Source organism: Bipolaris oryzae, assembly GCF_000523455.1.
Source record: "Bipolaris oryzae ATCC 44560 unplaced genomic scaffold scaffold_2, whole genome shotgun sequence".
In the NCBI taxonomy this organism is placed as follows: domain Eukaryota; kingdom Fungi; phylum Ascomycota; class Dothideomycetes; order Pleosporales; family Pleosporaceae; genus Bipolaris; species Bipolaris oryzae.
This window is the reverse complement of record NW_006911278.1, coordinates 265,909-285,181: the sequence shown is the minus strand read 5'-3', so window position 1 is coordinate 285,181 and position 19,273 is coordinate 265,909. Positions and strand designations below refer to the sequence as shown.

At 51.6% G+C, this 19,273-nt stretch overlaps 6 protein-coding genes across 6 annotated transcripts; 3 read left to right on the top strand and 3 right to left on the bottom strand.

The window, feature by feature from the left end:
• Positions 1–25: 25 nt before the first annotated feature.
• On the top strand, positions 26–486 carry COCMIDRAFT_21667 (uncharacterized protein; the record flags this gene model as incomplete). Its single annotated transcript, XM_007684331.1, has 2 exons — positions 26–152; positions 206–486. 2 exons carry the CDS (start codon positions 26–28, stop codon positions 484–486), a joined length of 408 nt encoding a protein of 135 aa, XP_007682521.1.
• A 1,692-nt stretch (positions 487–2,178) lies between these two features.
• On the top strand, positions 2,179–2,490 carry COCMIDRAFT_80583 (uncharacterized protein; the record flags this gene model as incomplete). Its single annotated transcript, XM_007684419.1, has 1 exon — positions 2,179–2,490. One exon carries the CDS (start codon positions 2,179–2,181, stop codon positions 2,488–2,490), a length of 312 nt encoding a protein of 103 aa, XP_007682609.1.
• A 708-nt stretch (positions 2,491–3,198) lies between these two features.
• COCMIDRAFT_498 (uncharacterized protein) lies at positions 3,199–7,357 on the bottom strand (the record flags this gene model as incomplete). The annotated part of the gene is made up of 3 exons (XM_007684304.1): positions 3,199–6,636; positions 6,688–6,845; positions 6,901–7,357. 3 exons carry the CDS (start codon positions 7,355–7,357, stop codon positions 3,199–3,201), a joined length of 4,053 nt encoding a protein of 1,350 aa, XP_007682494.1.
• Positions 7,358–8,809: 1,452 nt separating this feature from the next.
• Positions 8,810–10,116, top strand: COCMIDRAFT_80648 (uncharacterized protein; the record flags this gene model as incomplete). Its single annotated transcript, XM_007684418.1, has 2 exons — positions 8,810–9,529; positions 9,580–10,116. 2 exons carry the CDS (start codon positions 8,810–8,812, stop codon positions 10,114–10,116), a joined length of 1,257 nt encoding a protein of 418 aa, XP_007682608.1.
• Positions 10,117–11,776: 1,660 nt separating this feature from the next.
• COCMIDRAFT_80834 (uncharacterized protein) lies at positions 11,777–16,462 on the bottom strand (the record flags this gene model as incomplete). The annotated part of the gene is made up of 2 exons (XM_007684417.1): positions 11,777–15,598; positions 15,647–16,462. 2 exons carry the CDS (start codon positions 16,460–16,462, stop codon positions 11,777–11,779), a joined length of 4,638 nt encoding a protein of 1,545 aa, XP_007682607.1.
• Positions 16,463–16,920: 458 nt separating this feature from the next.
• COCMIDRAFT_80498 (uncharacterized protein) lies at positions 16,921–18,489 on the bottom strand (the record flags this gene model as incomplete). Its single annotated transcript, XM_007684416.1, has 2 exons — positions 16,921–17,746; positions 17,804–18,489. The coding sequence occupies 2 exons, from the start codon at positions 18,487–18,489 to the stop codon at positions 16,921–16,923; spliced, it is 1,512 nt and encodes a 503-aa protein (XP_007682606.1).
• Between the last annotated feature and the right edge of the window lie 784 nt (positions 18,490–19,273).

Here is a 19,273-nt window from a genome sequence, read left to right as displayed (position 1 = left end):
CTTCACATATCTACCTGTAATTATCATGGGAGCCTCTTGGATCTATCTTACTTCCGCCCTGTGTACGGGGGCTGTTGCCTCTGACACCCAGTACACCATGAGCACGTCAGACTTTTCTGGGATTACTGGGAACTCATACCAGTGCGAAAATGGTAAGTAGATCCGAAATTCAAAAACAATCTGAGTTTCTGACATATAAAAATAGGAATGAAACCTTCAGTCACATGTGCGGATCCATCACTCAACAACGACACCTGCTCGTGCACTTGCACAAACGGCATCATGTTCAACCAGCCTGTTCCGTCACCTGATCAGAGCAGCGGAGGCAATGACGCTTCACTCGACATATGCCAGGCGGAAAAGGATCAATACATGGAGCGCGAGCGAGAGGCGATGGCTAAACTTCATGAGGCAGAACTTGCGCACACCAGCTGCCAGGAAGGGCAGACAGTTGAACTTGAGGAGAGCAAGACTGGCACATCTTGAACGCAAACGACAATTGTCCAATGAATTGATTGCATGCAAGCCCCTTAGCAAAGTCAAACTCTCTGGCTGCTTCGATCATACCGGTCGAGCCCTCAGGAGTTTCAGTACCGATCAGACATGGATGTCACACAGATTCTGCTTGAATCTTTGTCGGGATCATACGCATTACGGTCTTGAGGGTAGTATTATTTGCCGTTGTATCCTCAATTTCAAAAACGAGCTGCCAAGTAGGCCAGAATCTGAATGCTGCGGAAGTTGCAGTGGCAACCCTATGCAAGCTTATGGAGGCAAGTCCAGGATAATTATATACGGATACAATCAGGCGCCTTAGATCAACTCAATGGAGGAAACGATACTGTAGGATGGCTTTCTAGAGTGACCACGAGATTGCAGTTGGTTTAGCTTTGGAATGGCATATGGGGAAAGGGCGAGTGGTTGGTTAACATGCTGAATTACAAGGCAAACTACTCTCTCGTACATGAGCAGAGATTGAAGAATGAGGCTGTACAAGTGCTTATCACAGTCATTTTCATGCAGCATTGTAGAGCAAGGATAACCAGATGCCTGCTATCAACATATCTTACTTCTAAGAACCCTGTTTGGAACCTCTGCATATATTTTTACCTGTGTTTTTTTTGTAGAGCCGGTGATGCAAACTTAACAGCAGTGGTACTACCTCTAACCCATCCAATAGATCTCCTCTATAATGCTTCTATGAAGGAAACATCAAAAGCCTCATTTCTGCCATTTGAATCAGTTTTGCAGCTTTCGCGCGTTTTGTCAACCCCTTTCCCTAAAATCTTTAGGCCTTACTCGCGGTCATTTCGTCTTCTTAGGAGTCCAAGACGCAAAGCTCTCATCGGGACATAAAGATCGAAAAAATTTACAGTGATTTGGAATATACGGTTATTAAAACCCAAAATGCATCTTCACATCCTAACTACCTTCTGGACACTTTTCTGAATACCCAATCAAATCGTGTTAACACTCAACTCTCGCCGTTCTATTGGCGGAATGAGCTGCTTAAGAAAACTAGTATTTATATTACACTGATCATCCGCATCAACATACCTACCCATTCAAAAGCGGACCAACACGTAATTCTGCCAAGTGGTGGACTAAAACCGCCGGATAAGAATCGTGTCCAACGTCAGCCCAAATAACTGCTAGAATCACCGCAAACGGCATTGAAATCTCTCTAAAGCACCCAGAGTTCTCGAAAAGTACATCACAATCTACTTCCTTACTCAGAAATAGCCAAGCTGAACGCTGTGTAGTATGTATAGCGTAGTAGCTTTGTCATTGTAGTACGGGCGTTTGTAATCCGGTTATTTCGGTACAGCACACATCCGCTGCCCGAGCCTGCCCCAACCAAACCCATCTCACAAACGCGCCACAAAAATCCGCAAAAGATCGGGAGCGGGGTCGAGTGGGACTGCAATCTTGATAAGAAAAAGTGGAGAAGTTTAGGAAAAAGAGCCCGAGGTAACCAAAAAAACTTTCATACTACAACACATATAAAATAATAACCCCCCCCCCCTCACACGCACTCTATCAACAATTCAACTCCATCACTCCTCAAGTCTATATATACTTCGAAAACCAAAAACCAAAAAAATTAACAACAACCTCCAAACCATCTATCCATACACCAAACACCCCAAAAAAACAAACCAAACCAAACCAAAAAACATGGCAGGCGCAACCGTCCTAGTCCTCTACCCACAAACCCCAACCTCCACCTTCAACGCCGACTACTACCTCTCGACGCACATGCCCCTGGCCGCAAAACACTGGACCAAGCACGGCCTCAAGAGCTGGAGCGTCTCCAAGCTCAATCCCGACGGGCCTTACGCGTACTCGTCGGTGCTCGAGTGGGAGAGCTACGAGGGCTTCCAGGCGGCGATAAAGGATGCAGGCACTAAAGAAATCATGGAGGATGTACCGAATTTTAGTAGTGAGAAGGCGGTTTTGGTGCATGGAAATGTTATTGCGTCGGGTTAGGTAGGTAGGTAGTTACTGCTACTGCTGCTACTGCGTTTTTCTCGGAGGAGGAGGAAGAGGGGTAAAGGAATAGAGAGAGAGGAAGAAAAAAGAGGGGTATCTGGAGTGTTTTTTTCTTGGCCCCCGAACCGAGGTTCAAACTTTGTGGATTTGCGGGATTAGAGTGGAATCTACGGCCGTTTGCCTCAAAGCGCATTCTTGGTCTCTTGCCAAGTCAAATATCGTTCTCAAGATGTAAAGAAGGAAAATAAAAAAAATCCCAAGAGCGAGTCTCGTTGACATTTCTTTTTTGCTACTGTACAACAACAGAGTATGCCAAACTACTACAAAACAAAAGCAGATGTGTCATTACGTCATAGGATAGAAGGTTAATACCGAAAAGGCAATTATGCATGTATTCAATGTCCACTACCAAGCACGCTAGGAAAAAAACAAAACAAAAAGAAAAAATGTAGTCTAGAAAACCCTTAACGCAACTCCATCCCCATGTTTGGAGCCCACTATGCAAAATTGTTTTTTATCCAGACCCAAACCAAACCTTCTAGATGCACCGAGGCCATCAAGGCATGCTATGCACCAAACTGAACAAAGGAAAAAGACACAAAAGGAAACATGTACAAGGATTGACTCCCATCTATCCAATCGGAATATTACAAATTAAACCCGATCCTCAAAATTGATCAATTGCTCTCATGGCTGTGGGCCCGTTCATCGTCGCAAATGACCCTGCTGCTGGTGGTAAGAGTGTCTCGCTGCCTCTTGTGCCTGATCAAAGCTCGCGCCATACGCTTGCGTGGGTGCCGGTTGCTGTTGTTGCTGCTGGCTCACATTGCTATAGCCTTGCATGGGTTGTTGAGGAAAGTATTGCCCCTGTGGAATTTGCCCCGTTGGTGTGGTCCAAGCACCGGGAACCTGCATAAACGGTGTTGATGCCTGCTGTGGGAAATATTGCTGCTGCTGTTGATACATTGGGTGCATCTGGTTTGGTGTGGAGTAGCCCATGACAGATGCGCCAGATGGTGTGCCAGGACCTGTGGGCATGCCCATGACACTGGGGGTGCCCATGACACTAGGAGTACCCATGACACTTGGTGCTGCCATGCCGCTTGGCGTTCCCATCATGCTTGGGGCATACGTACTTTGCGCCATTGCATACTGCTGTTGCATGTGTTGTTGCATCATCATTTGCTGACGCTGTTGGGCTTCCATGATTTGTCGTTGCTGGTTCTGCAGGGTACGCCTATCAATCTCGACTTGCATAGCTGCCGAATAACTGTGGCGATTGATTTTTGACGCGGCCCTCTCCTTTTCGCGGTTATCAATGAGCCCGGTCAACCCTGTAGGGGGCTCCTTTTGTGGCGACTTCTTGGAGTTTTGCGAAAGGTCAAGGAGGGGCGTGTTTGTCATTCGTGCCACCTGTTCTTGTTCTCGAGCTGACAATGTCGTGGGTCGTTGCTCGAGCAGCGTGTCTACCCCGCAGCTTAGTGGACGACTAGGTGGGCGGACCATTCCTGAGGATTCGTACGGAGATCGCTGAATTTGGCTCCAATCCCCAGAAGGTGTGCGAACAAAAGGTGGAGGCGTGTGCGACTTGCTCCTCCCGTGCCCATACATCTTAGGCTGCTGCATAGACGCGCGGTGCATTACCCACTCCTGAGGATCCAACTTGTGTTTATCTGGCTGATGGGGTTGGGGCGCGGCTGGTTGCCAGGGCACCTGCCGTGAATCTTGAATCTTTGAGGAGTCGGAGCCACTGCGCACATGCAAAGGCAAGTGAGGTGAACTACCTGCAGAAAGGTACGAAGTCCTCCTGTGCTCTTTTGGAGTTGTCGCAAGGTTTTCCCTGGATCGTGAGGCACTGCCGTCGTGCAGCACTTGTGTCATGGTTCCGCTAGTACCTGGGCGTTTTTCATTGAAATCCAGAGCATAGGTTGGTCCAAAGTCAATGTTGGGCACCTCAGCCGGTGCTTGGGCAGGGTCTAATATAGACTTGTATCCATGCGGGTCTTGTTCTACAGGACCCTTCACGTTGGGGTCTCCAATGATTGTCAACACGCCACTTCTGGGGCGGTCCTCACGTCTTTGAGGAAGTCGGCGTGGGGGAGGCTGTGGTTCCTCTTCAACAATGCTAGCATAGTCCGGTGTTGACGTAGATACAGCGTCATCTTCGTAACGACTGCTGGATGCGCTGGGTCGACGGGCCAAAGTTGCCTGAGCCATGTTGAGAGCATCGAGTGCTTCGAGGTCGACTACGTCGTGTTGTAAACTGTCGAGTCTTGAGCTATTGGTCGATAGAGTGTCATCCTCTTGCGAGGCGAGGGGAGACGGACCTGGCAGTGGCTTGCGTGTGATGCTGCCATTTTCCGGGTGTGGGCGGAAAGGAAGCTCTTGGCTTTGTGGCTGCTGCGGTAACTCACTATGCTCTGGGACAGGCGGGGCAACTGGCTGGTAGGAATTTGGAGGATCGACAAACTCCGAATGCTCAACATAGGGCGATGCAGGAATAGTGGACAAACGGTTGATCGATTTTTGATTTGTTGGTGGTGGTCTTGAAGTGACGTCGAGAGACATCATCTGTCCTTGGTCAGCGTAATCGCCGCTTCGCCTGCTTTGGATGCTCTCCTGGCCTCTCCAAGCCGCGACACCGCTAGAGTAAGCCAAGCCGGGTTGCACGGCATCAGCCATTTGCTGAAGTGTAGCGGAGTCAACAGCTGGGTTCGGCTTTGCCATGGGAATATTGGGCCGGATGGGTGGCTTCTGGTTGGCGGCATGCTCCTGGGTCGGGGGTAGGTCGACGTTGCCCTGTGGCGGAGCGGCCAAGTCTGCAGGAGGCGGTGGCAGGTCGTGTGGTTCTCTCGAAGGACTTTCATCGTAATCTGAACTGTCATATGGCTGTACAGCTCCGGCTGGTGGAGTTACGTTGAATACACGATGTTCAGGGGGCGTTGGTGGATTTTCGTCCTCAATCGATGCTTGGTCGGGTACAAACCTTGATGATGTTGTTTGGCTGTGCCCATTGACTTGCTCGGATACGGAGCGTTGATGACGCGGGGCACCAAATGGGTCTACAGCTGGTGCAGTTCCGACCCGACGCGGTGGTTGCACTTCAAGATCCTGGAGCATCTTCCTATTAGGTGATGACTGGCGTGTAGATGGGCTGGAGCGGACCGAGCCGTGATCCTCGAAACGTAAGCCACGAGAAGTGAAACCGGCACGGCCCACGGTATTTCTGCGGCTAGCTCGATTGTACACGGAACCAGCATCAGAACCCAAAGTGTTCATGCGGGTTGAGGTAAGATCCTTCAACTGTTTTCTCCACTGACGCTCCGACCATTTGTCGCTACCTGGTGTGTTGATCAAGCCCACAACGTCCCACATTTCCAAGTATCCGTATCGTCGATCTGACGGCATGGCAAACATCAATCCTCGAGTGTCAAGAACATCGGCGATTAGCTTCTTGGGCCGTCCGTACAAAGCAAACGTATCAAAAACAGGGAAGAGAAACTGAAGCATGATTTCAAAACCTGAAATGGCGGGCCGTGTTTCCGGCAAAACAAAAACAAAACCTTCTGTTGTGCTCTCGGGGTTCGAGTGAACAGTAATCTTGCCCTCAATCTTGACCAGGGTAGATTGGTCAATGAGCGGTTTTGATTGCGGATAAATGGCATAGCACGAATATGCGTCTTTGACCGTGGCAATGGCCTTTGTTCTCTTGGTGACTTTTTTGGTGTCGTAGAATTTGATATCGCCTTTCAGAACTGGTGGCCGCTCGTAAGAACTGCCCTTCTTGTGCAACTTCTGCAGCTTCATCCACTCCTTTTCGTCAGGTGGAGATACGACGCACCAGCAGCGGCGCCAAGGAGTGCCAGCTCCGAAGCGAACGCGGACCCAGTCTTCGTACTTTGAGCACTGTCGGTCTAGTATGACACGGATGTTGTTGAGTGACTTGCCCTTGCCTGCAATCAATGCGCCTGTGTATGCCTCGGAGAGAGTGGTGTGTTCGAACATGGCCAGGCGGATGCCCGCAGTCCATTGCGTGAGAGCGTGGTATGAGTCAAAATGGAAGAGGTACTTGTTGCTGGCAGCTGTTGAAACACTGAGGATATTGTCGAGCTTCTTGCCATCTTTGAGCGTCATGGAAGGAATCTAGCTACGTTAGTGATGGGGCTGCATGCCAAGGTTCAGGAAGGGAATTACCATGTGAATTGCGGCGTCGGTAAGGTTGATAAACGTTGGTATCACCTCACCCTCGCCGCCTGCTTGATCGAGCGCACTTGCGTCCCATAGCGAGAGAATGGTGCCCACAAGTTGGACAAAGTACTCTTGCCACTTTCGGTCTGGAGGGGGACGGCCGCCTACATGCAGTCAGTATCACAGGCCAAGGATGCGTGACGCGGTGGATCGACGTACGAGAATCGGTGTCATGAAACTTGAGAAAGTAGCCTTCCTGGTACAGTTTGTTGGAATGGCTGTTGAGGAACGTGAAGATGCGCTGCAACTCCGGTAACGTGTCCTGGCTCACCTCCATAAAAGGTGGCTGGTATGTCTGGATCATGGACATGGGGCGTACAGAGGCTCGCGAGTCACTGCGCTCGCGCCCAGTGGTTCGGGAAGGTGGGCGCTCATTGTTGTAGTTTTCGAGGGCGGTGGCCGACTGGGTGAGGCTTGGCGAGGCTCCTTGCTGTCTCATTGCAGGCGAAGGTGGAGCAGCGGGGGACGTGGATCCTGGAGAGGGCCCAGCAGAGGGAGGGTTTTTGTGCAGGGTATTCGGTAGGCCACCCCATTGTGACATGAAAGAGAGGACTGTAGGGGGCGAGCGGGGCGCAACGTTAGCAACGGTTTGTTCCAAAGGCGACCACGGGGGCATGGTGAAGCGCAGGGAAAAGATTGCAGCGGGGCGCAATATTTACCTCTCTTGGGTCGACCCATGGCAGCGACGAAGGCGAGGGTCTAGGAAGGTGAGGTAGAGGGACGGGCGGATGGCGGACGAACAATGCAGGTGCTTTGGAGCAGCGCGTGCGGTGTCGATGGTACTGGACCAGTCGCGCCAGCCACAGAGGACACGGCTCGCTCAAGGGGCGTTGACAGCAGGGACAGAGGCGATCTTTGGGGGGGGAACGAGCGACGGGAAGAGTGAGGGGACTCGGGAGACAAAAGGATGGGGAGGAGAGATTATCGGGGCTAGAGGGAGTAAAAGAGCGGTAGATGTATGTAGTGCATACCGGAGCAGCGCGGTCATGTTAGACTTGTGGAGGAATTTCTGGGCGCAAGGCAGGGATGGCGCAGGCTATGACGCGGAAGGGTTCAAACGATCGGCGAAAGAGTAGGCCGTCGTGTTCAACATGGACCCAATGCGGCGCCATCAAAGATATGCCATCATGACCGACTGCATACCCCGACATTCCCATGGTCCTGACGGCTCGACTCTCCAGAGCCTCTTGGACGAACACCACCACAACCACCACCACACCCGCCTCCTTGGACGGGCGCGCTTGGCAACGACGGGCTGGCAGCCTCCTAATGCAGCGCTTGGTCCGAGGACGACAGTGGTCACAGCACGCTTATTCATTGGTCTAGAGCCGTATTGAAGCGCATTCGGACGCCCGTGCTAGACTAAAAAGGCCGCTGCCCACTTGTGCTCGGGCAGTCGGCACCTATGTCATCTTGTACGGTGGTGATGGTGACTCTGATGATGGTGTGGCAGTGCAGCTTGGCCTTGGTACGGCCTTGGTAGTAGTATATTGTTTTTTTTTGATTTTGCACCCTCGCTGCAGGTGCACGCAATGCAACAAGGCAATAATCCGGGGTATTATTTTCCCTGGCACTTCCATGGGCTGATCACAAGTCCATCGACCCCCGCCCCCAGTCCAGCATGCGACCCTCGCCCAATCCTGCTACTTGCTACTCCTACGACTGCAAGTATACACGTACACACATACTTTACTATGCAAGCACCTGCAGCCGGCTTACGCAACACTGCAGCCCAGGCCGACTCTCCGCAGGCAAGCCCGGCCGCATGACACGTGACCCGTCACGTCTGCTGGCGACCCGTGGCTTTGGTTCTGTCCGGCGGCCGATAACGCGTCGGGCGATCCACTTTTACCATAACGCGTCTGTTCACTTTTTGCTACCGAACCCTTTCCACTTCTGCCATCGCTTCTGTCTCCAACTAATTAGCTTGACACCTGGTTTCCCTGTCATAGCACGTCTTGCGCGCCTTGGATCTGCACACTACAGCTAGCCCAGCCGCCGCTTGACCATCGTTCATCACCCCCCATACCCTTTCCGCCTGCGCTACACTCCCGTCGCAACCCCCACCATGGCCCGCAAACGCAAAGCTATCCATAGCAATGCAGCCCACTCACATGGCGAAAAAGCCCCCGTCTCCAAGAAGCAAAAAGTCGATTGGTCCGCCATTGATGATTTCAAAGGCTTCACCATCATGGCTGCCAACACCAAGCCCCACAACAAGTCCCTCGTTACCAAAAACAACAAGACGGGCGCAGAGGTCAAAACCCCAAAGTATCCGGGTCAAGATGCCCCCTTGAATGCCAACGTCGTACAGCAGAATCCTTTTCCTGAAGTGAAGCTCAGCACCGTTCACGTCAAAATCTCGCCTGCGCTGCACTGGGAGAGTACCACTCGCTACCGAAAGTTCACCATCAACAGCGAAGAGTTCCAAGTAAATCAACTAGTCTTTGTCAAAAGCAGCGAAGATTCAGAAGGCACTAATCCGCCTAATGCCGTAGAGGGCTGGCTAGCCAAAATCCTCGAGATTCGCGCCGGCGATTCCTCGCACGTATTCCTCAGAGTCTTTTGGGCATATCGTCCAGAAGACCTACCCGGCGGCCGCCAGCCGCACCATGGCGCCAGCGAAATCGTTGTCAGCAATCACATGGACATTATCGAACCTCTGACTGTCCAGTCTCTTGCCGAAGTGGTACACTGGGACGACGATCCAGACAGCCTACCGCTGCCGGCAGACCAGTTGTTCTTCAGGCAGAGCTACGACGTCACCAAAAAGAGCAACCCATTAAGCGTGAGAGCATTATTTTCTGTATACGTCATGGCCTACTGACAACTTGGCAGGCACTTAGTAAATATTGCATCGACAAGCAACCAATCAACCCTGACGAGCTTCTGGTCCAGTGTCCCCACTGTTCAGACTGGCTCCATGCCCATTGTCTTGAGCAGCAGGCGATCCGGGACACACGCGAGAAACACAAGAAGAAGGGGCGGCCCAGTAAGCGTGCAAAAGCAAACAGTGATGACCTGGCTACAAAGCCTAGTTTTGACGCTAAACTAAGCGCCGCGGACACTGGCAAGACTCGCCTTACAATTACAGAAAATCCTACATCCGAGGACAATGCAAGAGAGTGGGACGTTGATATATCATGTTTGGTATGCGGCAAGGTCATCGAGACGGCGGAAGATGCATCGAAGCCTGCTGATTCTAGCGCCTCACCTGCTGTAGTCGAAGACACGGAAAGTGAAAACGTCACAGTTGCTACCACCACCACCAAAGACAACCCCCAACTGGACACGGTAAAGAGCGACCCTGATGCTGCAACAACAGACTCAGCCAAGGCGAATGGTGAGACCGTCAAATCATCCTCTCCCGTCTAAGCCAACTAAATGTATTCTTCGCAGCGCTAAAAAAGAGAGGCCGTCCATCCGGATCTACCAACCAAAAGAGGAAACGTATATCCACGAGCCCGGAAAGCGAGGCTTTTCTACCCGAAGCTAAATGCCTCAAGATGATGACTGCGGAGGGAGAAGAAAACAGTGCGCCGGATGTTGCTGTTTCCGATACTACCATGCAGGACTCACCAAAGCCGACAACAACAACAACAGCTACCACTACCACTACCACTACGACAGCAACACCAGTCCCTTCCGATGCAGCTAAGCCAACAACACCCGAGCCAGCGCCCATGCACGACTCCGTGTTTCAGTCCGGCGTACTCTCCGTTAAACAATTGCTTTGGGGATCATGAACTCCGCTAAGATAATGTCGCTTTCTCTTCTTCTTCTTCAACCAACCCTACTTTTTTTCGTGTACTTACTACTACTTCTCGTGGTAAAAAAAGGACTCGTTCCACTTTCTAACACCCTTTTTTTAGAATGTTGCTGGAAGGAAATTTTTTATCGAAAATGCATCTTGATTCGAGCGTGGGAGGAAAATCTCGGCCTTTTTTTTTCTTCTTTCTTTTTGACTTGATTTTGGGGGGAAAATGTGATGATATTTGGAGGGAGAGAAGACTTAGCATACTACATGGTTAGTGCACTACTAGAATCGGGTACAAGATGTGCCCTCTTTTTTTTTTAAATCAAGTACTAACATCGTTTCTCACTTTCTTTCTTTCTTTCTCTCTCACACACACTCTCTCTCTGGTCACGCTACCCAATTCACGAATTCTCCCATTGACCACCTGCCCTTGGAGCCCCCCCATATTCAACTTTGACAAATCCCACAAGAACACACGACAACACCTCCCCTCCCCCCCTTTTTTTCATCTCCTCAAACAAACGATAACACATTTACCATCCAAAGGAAGAAAGGAAGAAGAAGAAGAAAAAAAGACAAAAAATTGCATAACATACTTCATTTATTCATTTTTTTTGGTTCTCTCTCTGTCTGTTTCCACCCCCTCATTTCTTTCTCACACGGTGAGAAAGAGAAAGAGAGAGAAAGAAAAGAAAAAAACAGCCTATGTGTGTGTGTGTGTGTAAAAAAGAAAGAAAGAAAGAAAGACAAAGGGTATATCCACCTAAATATCCCGACTGATGAAGAACGAACAAGACTTTGAGAAGAAGAAGAAGAAGAAAAAAACTAAACTATAAGTCCTAGTAAAACAAGGAAAAAGAAAAAGAAAACGCCATCGCTGAATGCTGTTTTATGCCTAACATGATACTTTCCCATATTTGCAAACCTCACCCTCTCCCCCCCCTTCCCCCCCTTCATCATTTTCTTTCCCCTCCTTCCTTCCCTTCCCTTCCTAATATCCTTGTTTTGTTTTTCCGTCGGCAGGAAGGGGGGTGGGGAAGAGAATTTCCATGTTCCTATTTCAGAAATGAAGGAAAGAAGGAGGGGTAGGAGCGATCCGATGTAAAAAAAAGAGCCCTTGATCAATAACACCATAAAATGCATATTTTTTTCTCTTGTCATTCTCATCCACACACTCCACCCCCTTCCCCACTCGTGACTTTCGATTGATGGATCTCCTCTTTCCACATACATATGCATGGAGCTTGTTCATACGTCATAATTACCATCATTAGTTTTTCACTTTTGCTTAACAGGCAATTTGCCCTTTCCAAGCTTCATCTTGACAATGAGGCGCGGACGATCGCTTCCTCCGCGCTCCACGCTGACGAGACCGCTCTTGGGCGTGCCATCGCCGCCATTCAGGCGTGTGCCCGTTTCCAGGCTCTGGCGCTTGAGGGGGCGGTTGTCGTCGCCGTGGTGGCCGAGGATAAGCTTGCGTTTCTTGGTGTCGCCTGTGAAGCGGGAGAGGAGGCGCGGTGCGAGGCGTAACTTGACAATTTTGCTTCGCTTTTGCTTGATGATGGGGCGGGCGACAGGACCGGGGACGGATGCAGTGGGGCGAGGGGGCGGGACGACGGTTGGTCGAGGCGAAGGTGCGGCGCTGGGACGTGGTGAAGGAGCTGCGCTTGATGGCCTGGAAGTCACGGTCGAACCGTTGGCAGTCTTCGTCTTGATCTTGAGTTTGGGGGCAGGTAGGGGGACGGGCGATGATATGGTTGGTGTGGATACAGACTTTGGTATCTTGACAGTTGCGATTGCCGGTTTTGATTGAACAGAGGCTGATTTGGGAGCTGGTACGGAGACTCTTGGTGGCGGAACCGGAGTTTTGGTGACTATCTTCGGTGCTGGTGCTGAAGCTGCAGCCGGAGCAGTAGCCGATACTGGTGCCGGTGTTCCTGGTTTGGGTGTTGCTGCTGGAGTAGACACCTTCTTCATAGGTTGCTGCATCAATGGTATCTCTGGTGTAGAGGCTCGAGAATCTGGCTGAGCAGATGTAGGAGCAGAAGTGGCGGTAGGCTGGGACGACTGAGATGGCTGAGACTGCGGATGCGATTGCGGCTGCGATTGCGTCTGCGTCTGCGTCTGCGGTTGTGGTGCTGGAGATGGCCTAGCGGACTGAGCAATAGGAGATGGCGAATAGTGAACAGTGGGCGAAAACACCATTGATTGACTGCGCGACTTGGCATGAATAGAGTCGACAGCTGTCGGTGGAGACGACGCACTCTTGTTCTTTAATAGCCCACCAATCTTCAGCGACAACTTCGGTTGACCGGTTGGTTTCACTACCGGAGGTACTGGCTCTCGTAAAGGAAGAGGTGGAGCAACCGGAAGAACTGGAGCAGGGGCTGGAGCGGGGGCAACCAAAGGCCGCTTGGGAGTCGTCCTGTATTTCTTGGTCTGCTTGAAGCGCAGCACTGCTTTCCCTAGGTGCTCTACAGTCCAGTAACGTGGAAGGGCCAACTTGACTGGTAGCTTGTTGACCTTTTGGTTGTCGAAGATCATATCGCATATGTCCAAGATCTCAGACATGTCGTTGACAGACAAAGTTGTGGACTTGAGCGCCTCCTCGAGTACCGACCGCAAAGTTTGGTGTCCCTGCAGGTCACTCTTCAAACCTCTCAGAGCTCCGTTAAGGTTCTGACGAGCAAGGGCGGATGCGCGTTCGGCGTTGCTCGCTTCGTTCTCAACCACAAGGGTGTCTGCAGCAGTTTCGGCGGCCTTTTCTGGCGCCCAAACATCGCCGGTAGCCACCTGACCAATGGCAAGGCCAAGAATACGGAGCATTTGCTTTCTGAAGTACGGCGAAGGATCAGACCGAATCTCATGTACTAGAAACCTCATGACCGAATCTTTGCGGAACATGCCAAGCCGAATAAGACATTCCCACGCTTTTAAGCGCACATTGTCTGCATTCCCTAGTTGCGCGTATTGCAGAAACTCGGTAGGTTTGAAGGGAGTCACTCGGCTTGTAACCAGCTTGAACGCACAATCAAGCGCAGTGGTTGTGTACACGTTCTGGTACGTAGGAATCCATTCGTCAAGCCTCTGGTGTCGAGTAAGCTCTCCAATAGCCTTGTTGGTAAAGTCCTGTTCCTGCGCCCATTCTTCGTGGCTGAGCTCGGAACTGATGTTCGTCTTGGTCAGGGTTTCAGCCAGACATCGCATCAGTGTGGCAATGTAGTGGTCGTCGCTGTAATCATTTCCGCGGTTGTCATTGTATCGCACGAGATCTAGTAGGAAACGCTTAGCCTCTAGTGGCGATCTGCCGTCCTCGCCCTTGATCTTAGCAATGGCCCTGGGAATAGCGCATTGTATCAGATACATGCTGCGGTCAGAAAAGTCATTTGATCGAGTCATTGGTGAGTTTGGCAAGCAGAACAGCTCACGAAAGGCTTTCTTCAGGTGGAAGAGTCCAACCCACTGAGTCCGCTTCAGTGCGCTCTGGGCAAGGACCATGGCTGCCATGGTCCGTATACCGTGGAAATACCGATTGTCCATCAACGTCTTGACCAGGAAAGTGGAGATCAACGGGTGGCCTTCTTTGTTGGCAAGAAACTGTATAGACTCTGCTTGTGCAACAACATCCTTGTCCTGTTGCAACTGTGAGACGTACATGTACGACGGCATATCTTCAATATTGGTCCGACATATCCATTCAAAGTCTGCGTCGATGCGGATCCACTCGTACGCTTCCCCCTCTTGCTTAGCTTCGTCTTCCGGCGGCCAATCGTCGAGGCGCCATTCTTCGTGTTCTTGGGGTGAAGTAAAAAGGTCTCCTAACATGTAAAATGTAACATCTTCTTGCGTTTCGCCGGAAGCGTCGAGACCGGCGGCGGCGGCCATACGCTCCTTGTTCAATCGATTCCTTTTCAATCGCTTGTATTTGGTATTGTACGGAATCTCAACTTTGACATTATTCGAGTTGATGTCGACAATATGCTCATAGGGAGTGCCGTCGGCTTCGTGGATCCTGATAGTCATGGGGCCTACGAAGGTGGGATATCCTGTTGCTGACCGCAAATCGCGAGATTTCTGTTTCGCTTCGCGCATAAAATCATCTGCCGCAAGACCATTCTCAATTGTTGTGATGGATGAGTCGGCCTGGAGCTGTTTGATGGTAAGCTGAACCACTTGCTTCTTCTTGTTGAACGAAGGAACGCAGTGGAATGTGGGGCATCCTGCGCCTACAATCCACTGCTGAAAGAAAGATTCGAGCTTCTGGTGGCCTACTTTCTCGCAGATATCGAGAAAGTCATCAGTGGTGACTGCGCCGTTGGGGTACTTTCCTTGACGGGCATTAAACAGCATCCGGTACAGGCACCTGTCAACACCGTTCTTGCCGCTCTGTTTCACCAGGCGGTTATGCAGGATAGAGAGGACCATCAGCGACTTGAGTTCCATGAATTCGGCCTCACGAGGATCCAACTGCATGTGCTCTGCAAGCTGCTGGAGTGATGGGCGCTTGCGATCCATGTAAATGACCTTGTCTACCATCAACTTTTGCCTGAAGCGCCAGTCGTTTCGGCCAAAGAGTTCTTTGAGGTACAGTTCAGCCATGAACCACGAGCCGCCAACGATGATCCAGTAGTCTTCCAGATTATGTGCGATAACATCAACACCTATCCACTGGCTGGCTACTGCGTGTACCAACACCCTGGTCGTGTGCTCGAGTGGTTCCCAAACGGTTTCCGGAAAAAGCAGGCGCGAGCTGCAGATTGAAAATGAGGCTGTGTGCGCAGTATCGCAATCCAAGTCGTCTACGAATGCGAGTTTGTAGGAATTCCCAAACGCATAACTCTGGAATCGCTCCGTGAAGGTATCGAGAGCTCGAGCGAGCATCATGGCACTGTTCCGGACCTCGTTTTCCTTACCGGGCAAGCAGAATGCGTGGACTTTGATGGCATTTTCGCCCAAGCGCTCGTCATCCAGGGTATCACGGTATTCAGAGAGATCAACATGTTCGAAAGGTCCGATGACAAAGCCAATGTGCTGGGGAAGGACGGGAGTATCGCATGAGAAGCTTGCAGTCTTTCGCGCTGGGTCAGCAGGATCGAGAATCTATACATGTTAGAAAAGCATACACAATAAGCCATGGAAGGTACTCACGTCATCAGTCAGAGTGCCGGAGCAAATGACTTGCATTTCCATGGCCTTCTCTTCCTCGGATAAATCGGCTTGCTCATCGTCCACATCCAACATAACACTATCGGCTTTGTCGACTCCATCGGCTGGCGGTCCATTAGGGTTCGCATTCGGTGGCGAGGGTTTGCTGAGAGCATCACCCAGCGTGCGCGGGTAGCGAATAGAGACTTCAAAGATACATCTCGTCTCGCCGTCGTCTATACACGGAAACAGGCAAGATGCGGTGCCGGGGAAAGATGAGTTGCGCGTATATGCATGCGGGAAGCGAGCATCTCCATCCTCGACACCGACAAAGTGAAGCGCGTCCCGGAAATCGTCTATTTCGTATTCAATCTCAAGCTTCAGCGGCGCGTAAAAGGTGCCTGGTGCGTCATCCGTCATGCCAGCCTCCGACGGCTTCACTTCCCGAATCCTGACCTTGTCAGGCACTGTGATAACCAGCTCGTCCTCAGCGCCAGAGGTGTGTCGCGCTATGCGCTGCTTGACGAAGTGATACTGCTCGAGGCCGGTGCCGGGGTAGAGGGTTAGGCGCTGGTGCAGATTCGAATAGCTGAAGGCGGCCTTCTCGCCTTGGATACGGATGCTCGTGGGACGGAGTTGGCGGCAATTGAGGGTGATGTCTCGCAGCTGGGCCTGGTCGGGCTGAATGTCAAGCGTGGTCAAGCCTTTGACCCGGTGCGGTGCAAAGCTGAAGTCGAGCTCGAGCTGCTGCTTCAGCAGGGTAAAAGAGTCGCCCGACGAGGCGTCGTCCATTGCATCGGCGAGCTCGAGGGGCGCCATTATGGGCGGCGCAGGCAGTCCTGGCTCCCGAGTGTGCGGCCGGGCTGGGGAAGGGCGGAAGGCGGGGGGGGGGCGCTGGGTCGAGGGCTGCGGTCGTTGTTGAGGGCACGCCCGGCTCTGCCATGCGCGTTGTTCGGGAGTATCGCGACGATGGACGCTAACATACGTGGCCCGTGCATCCACACTAGGCTGGCGCGCTTTCACTTTCCCCGACGTCACGGCTCCACCCAACACCAGTTCACGTGTTAGCATATGCCTATATGTGAACCATTTTCACTTCAACGCTCTCACCCTAATCGCCAAGACTTCTAGCGACGATGATATATCTAGCACTATCACGAATACTTCTTAGGCCTAATTACATCACTATGTCCGTACGGCAAAAAACCTTGTGTGAGCAATATCAAAATATCATGCCAAGTTATATTGAAACAGATTTCCTTTTCACACCCCAAGAATCACGAGAACACCCTCTTTCGCATTCCCACCTCCAATCCCAATGGCTTTCTCAAGAAGCCCTCTCTAGTCTCCATCTCATCCTGTCGAAGCTCAAACTCATACCGCCTAAACACCGTCGCAACAATCAATGCCAGCTCCATCTCAGCGACGTTCCTGCCCACGCAAGCTCGTGGACCATAGCTGAATGGAATGAACGCTGCCTTTTGCTTCTCTGTAATGTTCTCCCAGCGCTCAGGACGGAACGTGTCTGCATCGGGGCCCCAGATCTCGGTCGAGTGATGGATCGTGTATGCTGGCACGGAGAGGACGGTGCCTTGAGGGAAGTGACGGCCGAGAATCGTGATGCCAGGACCAGGGGGGATGAGGCGCGGAAGTCCGAGAGACGAGGTGCTGTGGATGCGCATCGCCTCTTTAATCACAGCGTCCAGGTATGGAAGGTCTTTGACTTGAGCATAGGAGGGGACGGCGTCTGGGTCTGGAAGCGCAGTGTCCAACTCTTTCTGTAGCTTTTTGACAACTTCAGGGTGTTTGAGGCAGTGGTAGAGGAGAGCGCACGAGGTGTTTGAAGTGGTATCTGAGCCGGCAATTAGTTGGGTAAGGGCTTCTGCTGTAAGCTCTTCACGACCGAGTTTGTTGCCGGTTTCGTCGCGGCCCTCCATCAAGCGGGCGAGTAGGTCCACACGGTCGGATGGCTTTTCAAGACGAGCGTTGACACGAGCGATGGCGATACCAGCAAGATTCTCGATGGCCTTCATGCCTTTGCTGAAGAATGGATCCGGGAAGTACTTTGCATAGGGTTTGATGGCAGGGAAAATTCCGACGGTTCTGCGTCATGTTAGTCCTTCATGTCAGCCGAAAGTTGCAGGCAGTAATTTGACGTACCCGCTGACTTCTCCCCTTCGATTCAAGACCTCGATAGCCGGTGCATATGTAATCTTTCCATCCTTGGCGACCTCAGCCTCATCCTTTCCCTTCCTCAGCATGCCAAAAGGCTCTCCAAAAGCCAAGTCACCAATGACATCAAAAGCGAGGTAGTTGAACCAGTTCAGCGCATCCATGTTATACCATCCGCCCTGGTTCTTAGCACCATCCGCTCGGCGATCCCACTGGTATTGCAATTCCTGCAAGTTGTGGTGGATATACTGTTCGAACTGCAAGACACTTTTGGCAGAGAAAGTGTGGGCGACCGTCTTCCTCTTCCTGGTGTGCTCGGCACGATCCCGAGTGTTGAACAGCCCTCTCCTAATGGATACGAAAGCGTCGTAATACTCGCTCTTCAAGAAGCCGTTGCCATGGCCGTAGACTTGGGTAATGGCGTCTGCATCAGCAATGCTGACATGATGAGGCTGAATACGAACAAACTTTCCAAGCTTTTGGTGTGCTTCGTGAACGGCAAGGAAACGCTTCCCGCGGCGGCACTGGTAAAGCAGCCAGAGATTGGTCCAAGCGGCTGGGAATGGCGCCGGTATGTCGCGGATCTGCCAGTTCCGAAGGTAGGGGAGAAGATAGAAGATAACCGGCAGAAGAAGGATGGTATAAGGCGTTAAAAGAAGTGAAGTTAGAAACATTGTTGCTAACAAGAGGGAGGATTTGCAGGCAGTGTGAGGTCAAGGGACAGCCGTCTGCTAGTCGTTTATAGCACTGGGCTCGGGTGTCTTCACTCGTGGGGCAATGCTGTGCAAACAAAGGAATCCCACTGTTCTCCTTGGTTGCGTATGGACGTAGACTCGGCCATCCTTATACTTTCCCGCCCGCGCCTCTCCCACGGGCGTAATCTCCCTGTCAAGCAGGCGCTGCGGAGCGTCGTCGTTTCCAAGTTCCGATGTCGACACGCGACGGGTAAACGTCAAACCTCAAATCAGCGGCGATACTGTTATGAGCTTTTGTCGACAGCCAATCACAACCCTTCAGTATCCTCCTTACATAGCCGTGTCCTGGCTCCGAACAACCTACAAGCCCGGCTCTACGACCCCGCCTTACACTAGTGCGCCGAATATTCCCCGCGTGTCTGTCGTTTTCATCGGGAGACGTTGTCAACGGCCGGCCAGCAGCCGATTGCACGTGCTGCTCTCCGAGCTGCGAGAAACATGCGCAGAAAGACCCACAAGGCGAATGCAATGTATGAAGGTATCAAGGAATGACGTGCACCCTCATGTGGTACAAGACTGCCGATCTTTCCGCCGCATGTATGCGTTGTGCGACTCCAGGACCCCCAGCATCGGGAATATTACCGAAATAGACCCGAAGTTCATATAAAAATCAGCGCATGCAAAGTCAGCTCAGCAGCGTCATCGAGTGGGCCGATACGGTGCAAGATTTCGAAGAGGGTATTAAGTACATTAAGAAATCAAA